The sequence below is a fragment of the Ostrinia furnacalis genome, unplaced genomic scaffold, assembly GCF_004193835.3.
Source record: "Ostrinia furnacalis isolate ACB-3 unplaced genomic scaffold, ASM419383v2 OfSCF4162, whole genome shotgun sequence".
Classification (NCBI taxonomy): domain Eukaryota; kingdom Metazoa; phylum Arthropoda; class Insecta; order Lepidoptera; family Crambidae; genus Ostrinia; species Ostrinia furnacalis.
In genome coordinates, this window is record NW_021134401.1 from 702,855 (window position 1) to 712,052 (window position 9,198).

General features: G+C 38.2%; 1 protein-coding gene across 1 annotated transcript; it reads left to right on the plus strand.

Moving 5' to 3' along the window:
• The first annotated feature begins 6,270 nt into the window (after positions 1-6,270).
• Positions 6,271-7,313, plus strand: SoxB3 (sex-determining region Y protein-like). Its single transcript, XM_028313230.1, has one exon. It carries the CDS (start codon positions 6,440-6,442, stop codon positions 7,103-7,105), a length of 666 nt encoding a protein of 221 aa, XP_028169031.1. The 5' UTR covers positions 6,271-6,439; the 3' UTR covers positions 7,106-7,313.
• The last annotated feature ends 1,885 nt before the right edge of the window (positions 7,314-9,198 follow it).

The window sequence follows — 9,198 nt, forward strand, 5'->3', positions numbered from 1 at the left end:
CCCGTATCATTGATACGGCGGTAGATACGCCCCTGGAAGAAGGTTAAAAAACATCTGATGATGATGCCATCATTAGACTCTACCTCTATAGCATAATGACTTCATTTACAGACCAAAAACCTTCAATTTTTTTGGGATTACAATGGCAAATCCACGGTGCCTTAAATGTAATACAGTCAACCGCCTCTGTTGTCTAGTGGTAAGACCACCTGCTTCAGACGCAGAGGTCCGATTCCCAGTGGGGACAGATTTTTCTGTTCGGTTTGGTTGGTGATAGGGCTTGTTTTAAGTCCGCCTGGCTACCACCATCTGACCTAAGTCTGTCACCATAACAACAATGTTATCAGCATTTGTGTTGTGGCAGTTAAAGGTAAGATAGCCAGTTAGAGGTAAGATAGCCAGTTCCTCCGTGGTTGAGGATTCCGGGTGAAACTCGCTTCCACCTTCGGCCTGATCATCGCTTACCATCAGGTGAGATACAGGCCAAGAGCTTCCTCGTTGTGGATAAAAAAAGAATGTTAGTAAAATCTTCTAATGTTCTTCAAATTGACACTATTTAACTTTGACTTTACATGCAGTAACTAACCAGCCAAGTTCGAAATATACCGAAATTGTTTTATAAGTGCTGTGGTTTCGGCTGTACATAAAACAATTCCGGCGCGGCCACAATATCGTGTTAACAGCCGTTTTGCCGCGCCACTGCGCGCTGCCGGCGGCAGTGTTGCCAGGATAAACGCCCTTGTACAGCCTTTAATTGAAGCTACAGCCCACAACACTGTTACCGTTCATAATGAACGTGAAATATATTAGTCACGCGCGTTTACTTTTGTAAATGGGTTAACGACTAGCAGTGTATTGATACAAACAATTCTGATTGTCATCTAGAGGACCAACGATCTGGTAAAGGTAGCAGGAAGCACTTGGATGTGGGCAGCGCACGACCAGTCTTTGAGTTGCTTTGGTAATCAGTGGAGGCCTTTGCCCAGCAATGGACGACTATAGGTTGAAATGAAAGATAGAAGCATTTGCTGTAAAAATGCCAGCAATTAATAAAAAATGCTTCAGATTGTCCATACAATGTGGCCAAGACTAATAACAAGAAAATATTGATACCTCTCTTTAAACCATACTTTGACCCTGAAACAAGTAATAAGTAGTTTATTGAATTGGTAATTTAAGGACGGGTTATAAAAACCATGTTGTTAAAATGGTGTCAATGCTTAAAAATAGCTCGTGTAAGAGCACCTTTAACAAACACAATTTCTGGTATCACGCGCGCTCGCTGAAACGCTGTTATGGCAATGACGTTATAACGTACAAATGACGTTATTTCTAATTATCGGCTAGAGCCGAAAATTACCTGTTTCAGTGATTCTGTGTGTCATACAATGTTGATTAAAGCTAATTTAATGATGCGATAGCATTTACAATAGAAAATGAGTATAATGATTTATTAGTGCATACCTCACCAATTTCTAGCTCTCCTGAGTGATGTTCTATGAATTCAAGTGCTAGATTTTCTATGCCAATTTCATTTATAAGGTCAAAAAAGTCCATATTACATTGAATTTAATTACATAGTCACATTAGTGTTTTATATTCTACATCTTACCTTTGTACTGTCCACATAAAACTCCAATTTGTCCATTCACTATCCCATAGTCGGTTCAATTCTCCTCAAGCGCCCCGTGAAAGGCAATAAGGCGGGCGCCGTAGGCTCGTACTCGTAGCTTATTGCGGCCCGCGGCTACGGCTACGTGCTACGCCGTAGTAGGGCGATGAACTCTACGCTAATCTACTACGGTTTTGTGCAGTGTGTAGCAGTATTCGTAGTGTGAAAATAACAATCACCATGTTTTTTTTTATTATGAAATCCTAATAAAAAAATGTTTTTTTTTTTGCTACAGTTTTAACAGAAGAATAAAATTTTAAACAGCACAATAAAATTACCCAGAAACACCAGTAGATGTCCTTTAGATATTTCTTCAGTCTTATCATATCGATGAGATAAACATTTTCATAACTTAGATCTCATAGAGATTTTATCAATAAATATGTAATAGGATTTGCGAGGGTTGTATAGGACGTATAATTTCGGGGCTTGAAGAAAATACACGTCTTGAATTGATTTGTCACGTCTTATACAATACAAAAAGATGTGAAGTCGTTCTATTCATCCATTGCTAAGAGGATACCGCGTCGTTCGCTGTAAAGGGTGCTGGCTGTATTGAGCGGAGGAAATAAAAATATCGCGTCAATAGCGACATAAAAGAGACGCGACACTGGCGCACGTGGGGCCCAAATATATCTCAAGATATCTCAATGTGTTAGGTGTGATCATGTCAGAAATGCTATGACAAACTTAGTATACTTAATGACAAATCCGTACACTTAAAGTAGAGTGTAGTAGCTAGTAGATATTGCCAAATACTAAGCCAATAGCTATTGGTATTTTTGTTTATGATGACAAAAATTGACTGAAAGTTTTTCACTTATTTCACTTCCCAATCCAAGATTTTTATCAAGCCAGGTTTATAGAAAGCTTGCCGTTAATGTGTGTTACTGTACAGACGACAGCACATCAGACTATTGATTAGGTACTTATGTTGCAAAATCAGTTATATTACGACATTTAAGATGCATCAGTGTTTACCTTGACGTGTTGTCGTCTGTAAGTACAAAAATTTCACACCAACTGCTCGACAAATCGAACCTTTAAGCAACGCACAAAGCCCTAGGTTAATAATGTTGTTTAACGGAGTTTAATAGACTATAAAGACTGCTTTATCCCCTCAGTGATAATTTGATATACCTATGCCTGTTTTCACCATCAATCCCTAATTTTAAGTGTCCCCTTTAAAACAAAATTCCTGTTATTTGTTACCATAGAGGTCACTTAAAAATTAGGGATTGATGGTGAAAACGGGCATTAGTCCTAGAAATATGAAGCTTATTACTAAAAAAATATCGTCAAATCTTGCGACGAATCTCATCTCGTGACAGTATCCCTTTCACACCCCTCCAAGACATTCCATTATCCGCGCCGCGAATAACATTCTCCTTTCTATTCGCGCCATTATTCTGTTTGTTTGTGTGCGACGTGATCTCTTCCTATGAGCTTTGTGACGTCATATTGTGTGGGATAAACAGTGGAGGTGATAATTAGCCGCCTTTGTTTGATCCGGACTTTTCAGCAGTCTTTGGCTACTCTCTAGTTTTAGTGGAAACCTTTCGGGAGACTCCTTGAACTCAAGGTTGATTAAACTTAGTCATCAGAAGATTGAATGAAAATAAAATGATTTCCCAGTTTGATAAATTCTGGTAGGACAAGAAGTTTTTACTACTATCTCCATCGTCACATTAGCTTATAACTATGGTATATGTAGGTACTCTAAGGTCTTGGTTTGTAACTTCTTACATATTTTGAAAGTAGAACGATCTATCTAGAAAAATCTTTGGCTAGTTATTAAAATATATCATTGTCCCTTTTTACCTTAGTAGCTTGGATCAGTGAAAAATTATACCAACTCTAAAAAATTTTACTGCGAAAAACCATTGGACGACAGAGACCCAAATTCCTTTATTCATAGACAAAAAGCGCTTTGCTTGAGGAGGCGACCGTTTTGCGGCACTATCGCCACAATAAATCTATATAAACGTAAATACACGCTGCCGACGGTTCCAGACATAAAACTGAGGCTTAAAACTTGCAATAACAATAAGTTAAGACTTACGCGCCGCCCCACACCACACGACCACGGCTCGACTTGATTAGTCGGAATTATAATACCTATCTTGAATTAAAAACAAAAACCTATGTGCGGTTGGTAGCGGCCTGCATCCAGCGCCTGCCTTTATGAGGTCTACCTTGCTACCAACCGTGCGATATGGAAATCATTGGGGGAGACCTAGGCTATATGTTTGGTAGTGGACGTCCTGTGGCTGAAATGATGATGTTGATGATGAAAAGACTATGTTTTGATGTTGTCTACTTTGCATGACACAGGATCACGTCTGCATCTTAGCTATCATGCAGCTAAAATTAATTGACAACAACATACAGCAATAAATGTAGAGACTAATGATAGGGTTTCTGTATTTATAAAAGCCTAAGGAAGGCCTGCAGCCACGTGCGAATTGGCATATTTTGGGCAAGTTCGCTGCGTCATCGATTGAAACTGTAATCCGTCAGTTGACATTTTTGAAGTTAACAAAAACACTCAATTGAGTGTTTTTATGAGAAAAATTAAAATCCAGTCGTGGAATGTAAAGGCGCCTCCGCCGCCCGCCTCGGCCGACAGAGGCGGTCGCTTTTTGTATCTCCATTATGGCTTCATAGCGTCTTATTTTCATAAATATGGCAGCTTAAACACTCCCCTATGTCTCGCGTGATTTACAAAGCCCGTGTCGCTATCGTGTTCCGTTCGCGCAGATTTGAATGTAATTATGTTTTGGCCGTTTATTCTGTATACAACGGTGTTATTTGGTAATTATATTCGTATTCTTTAGTCTAATGCGGGTAGTTTTACTTTTTGTGCGCATATTGATGTTTGAAAGTGGATATGTAGAGCGATTTCTGCTGGAAAAATCGTTGGATGAACAGGGATGAAAAAACTTTCAAATGAATTTTCTTTTCGGAAAAACCTTCAACCTTCTCCAATTTTCACTGTTTCGCTTTGATTGGCGCCCACCGTGTGGTTTCTCCCTAACCGATGTTAACCCTAACCTAATTCAATGTAGAGTTTTATACCAAAGTGCATACAGTGAAGTCTCTTATAGCAAATGCTTTGGCATTTTAAATAAATACTCCATTAGTATTCATTTAAAAATATTCTATTTTTTCACACTATGGAAAGCCAAACAAAAAGTCGACGAAAGAAACTCTATATTTTACTACTAACGCCATCTGTAGAGCCCGGCTCAAGAAACGCGTGGTTGCTGGTAGTAGAGCGCCATCTAGTGTTATGGAAATGTTCTATCGTGTTATTGTGAGCAAACTTAAAATAGCAGTTGAATTTGTGCACGCTATTACGTTAGTGATCAGTATCAATGTTGGGCAGTAGATGGCGTTATTTAGCATAACGAAATGTAGAGTACAAAAAATAAAATCTTTATTAATGTTGTATTGGTTTCATAGCTTCACAAAATCGTCGCTATTTTTAATTTCCAGTCATAATGAAAAAAAAATATTAGAAGAAAGAAAGTAAGTTTGTATTGTAACTCCTAACAAAATTAGGAGTTATGTATATTTTTATTACTATTCGTTTATTTATTTGCAGCATTAATCTAGTATTTTTTTTGTGATTTCTATAGGTATTGTCTTTTATAGCTTATAGGAATCAATAACTTGAAATAATCAAACTGCATAAGGCGGGAATCGAATCCACGTCCTTTCGCTTGCCAGGCGACTGCTCTTCCATCTGGTATTAGGTTAATATACCTACATACAAAATACATTTTTGCACAATTCTCTACAAAATTACCACAAACTATCTTCATCAATGACAACATAGCTTACCTACTTTGAGCCAAGCCCTGCAAATCTACGAATAAATCTCGCATTCATCCTGGCCATCAATGCCCATTGTCCGAGCCTGGAATCGAACCGCAACCACACCTCGCTATTCTGATTCTACACAAAGACTTGTACTTGTCTAAATTGATAGCCTTGTTTCATCTACTTGCGTATCAGTAGTGCCTTAAACTACAGGGTGATTTGATAAAACAGTTACTTACATTGGCAAGATTTAATAATAACTTAAAAATAGTCGCTTTAGACTAAAGTAATTACTAAAGCAGCAGATTTTTTATAGTTACAATTTATTCGTATGTTCAGTACTTAACATACAGGCGTAATAAGCCTAGCCATGTCCCTACTAAATGATGATAATTTCCCATAATCCCAAGATGTTCGGATTAATTTATTTTTTGCCTGCTACCTGCTAACAATCAAATGACTAGTAGGGTCTTGTTGTATAAAACAACATTTCGATATTTTTGTTGCATAAAAAACTTAGTTTTATGCTATCTGTCCATTTTGCATGCCAACCGTATAGGCTGGAGTTTTAATAGACCGCTGCGCAGGCGCGCCGCTCACAAAACATACAGGAGTATCATTTGACAATTTGTGAGCAATCAGTGCATTGTCGCCGCGCTTTATTCAGCGGCAAATAATACACGGAAAATTGTCATCCCAATTGTAAGCGGACCATTGTTGGCCTAATGACAGCATTCAGATTTAGTTGGCATCCAATCTGGCCATCAGTGCATGGCTGGACGTCACTCTGGACTGATCCGGAGAGCCACCGATTTGAGTGTGAAGTTAACAAATGTTTTGTGATTACATAACCTAAACACAGTGCCAAAATTTAAAGGATTTGTTCTATTGACAAATAAAGAAGCCCTGGAGATTCCAAATGAGGCAAATCAACCCAAATCAATGGCGTATCTAGAAGCACCAGCATCACTCAAACCGCCATCAAAACTGACGAAATCCAACCCTTTTCATATTAAGAGACCAATGAACGCCTTCATGGTCTGGTCACGACTTCAAAGGAAAAAGATCTCTATGATGAACCCGAAGCTGCACAATTCAGAGATATCGAAGAGGCTGGGTCTTGAATGGAAGAATCTTAACGAGTCTGAGAAGAGGCCCTTCATAGATGAAGCTAAGAGGCTGCGAATAAAACACATGCAAGACTACCCCGACTACAAATACCGTCCAAGAAGGAAAAACCGACTTGACACGACCACGTTCTCGAGCACAACGGTTTATTCCACAAGAGATACGTTTTTGGAAGTGGAACCGAGACCAGATCCGAGCTACCAGATCCCCTTGAGCTACTCTGACCAGTTGATGTACAATAATATGATTAGTTACTCAGTTCCGACGATCTCTCAGGCTACTTATGCGCCACCAGTTAGAGCTAAGGAGGAAGTTTTGCCAAGCCTTGATCTTCGGCCTCTGCCATCCATTGAGAGCATCTCCCCTCGCCCGTTTGCTGTCGTCAACCAACAGATGATGGTGAAGGCGTACCAGGATCTGCACTATGTCCCCGGTGACGTCGCCAGGATCTCCTACCACTATCCATTTGGAGTCCAGTAGATGGAAGAAACACAAACACGATTGTTATCTAGTGTAAAGTAGAATTATCTATCAAATCAAAGGCCAAGCTTTTACGTGATTAATGAAATATGAATGTAGTGATTGAATGTGGTCTCGTTGATTAAATCAAAAGTGAAATAAATAATAATGGTAGTGAGTAGGTAAGAAGTAGGTTTTATTTTGTATGTATATTTTGTCAAGCAATACTCTAACCATACTAAGATTCTTAGAAATAAAGTTAATGTGCTAAAATTTATTTAAGTGATTTTAGATCGTATTGTTTTTTTCAGTACTCCCAGAACAAGATATTCCTTAAAAGGGCAGGCAATTCAAAAATACAGATCACATAGATGATACATTGGTAGCAACGTAACACCTAAATTGCGTCAAAATTGTGGCTTTCAAACTAAACTAGGTCATGTGTATTTACAGCATTCGTTTAACAAGTACCTAGGTAACTGTTACTTGGCGTCATTGATGTAAAACAGTTTTTTTTTTGGTTTCGTTATGTAAGAACATACTATGAACAGTCACACTTATATGGTTGTGTTGTTGATGCTACTCCAGTTCTATGGGTAAAAAAGACTCACATTTAAATCGACATCTGTGAATAAAAATAATGCCTATAAAAAGCTGTGTTGGATCAATCTTAACAGCCACGATGACGAACATAGCAGGAAAACACAAATCATTAGCGGTCTCAAAATATTTTCCCAATTGAGAGAGCGATGATTCGCTGATCGGAACTGCTCCAGAATAATGTTCGGGCCATGACTCGGCGCGGTGCGATTGATGGCCGTCTCCGACCGTCGTGGACGTGGAAATGTGAGCCACCCACTGGAACTGTCATTTAAAAAGATAGTTTGTTCATTTAGATAAAAGTAGGACAAAGAATATGGTGGAACTACTGATGCCAGCTACTGGAATTGTAAAGTGAAGATATATATAGTTTGTTTGTCAAAGTGTATGACGTACAAAAGATAGTTTAAAAGAGACTTGTGGGTCAAAGAGTAGAGTTAGTGAATACATCTTGAACAGTAGGTAATTCTGCTATGCGAGTTTAATGACTATTCTTAAAATATTTTCTTACATGAATAAATAGATTAGATGATGTTTATTTATTTGCATAACATATTACATGCAGAAAATACTAGAATAGTTTAGATTTCCAGGGGGCACTTTGAGTGTAAAAAACTTTGTATTGGTTGTATTGATATTCAAATTAGATAGTTAAATGCCAGACGCCTATGAGCGGTTCAAACGTTTAGAACCACCATTGAAAGTTGGGGACCCTTGTTGTTAAAACCAATAGAAGATGTTTTCGGTAGTTGATGTGACATGTCTCTTCCAGCTCATTACCTCAAACGCAGTGACCTGTCTAAAATATTATGTCGCGGGCTGTCTCGGAGCAAATTGATTCCGATGTTTGCCGAAAGGGTGCGCTTTGGGGCGACAGTGGTGACAGTGTTTACGGCGGGGTAATGAAGTGATCGATTTCAAAACGATTTTGGTTGAAGATTTGGAAAAACATCGGATCGGGGAGGCTACTGATCTACACTCTACGATATTGGCGGATGCTTAACTTTGACAGCTGTTAAGTTACAGTTCTTTTTATTTAAAAACTAGCTGACCCCGCGAACTCTGTTCCGCCTTAAAGGCAATAAATAATCCATCGCAATTTTTCCTTATTTGCTCACCGTTTAGACCTACCCTGGACAACGACAAACATTTTAAAACCAAAATCAGCTCAATCGGTCCAGCCGTTCTCGAGTTTTAATCAGACTAACGAACAGCAATTAATTTTTATTTACATAGAGAGTAATTTTATATTTTTTCTTCAGATAGAACTAAATGTTATAAGTGGTAATCAAATAACAAACCAGAAAATGTAAAATTGTATAAGGTTCCGAAAGACGATTATTGTGGATTAATAACACAAAATAAGAACGTACCTATTACTTTTACTATGTAATCAAATATAAATTATGTATTATCTAAAAGTATTTCAAGCCGATACGATTTGTATGTTTTCAATCAATTTGATGTCAAATTAACTGACTGAAACTTAAACGGTTAACAAAATAGTTAAACAT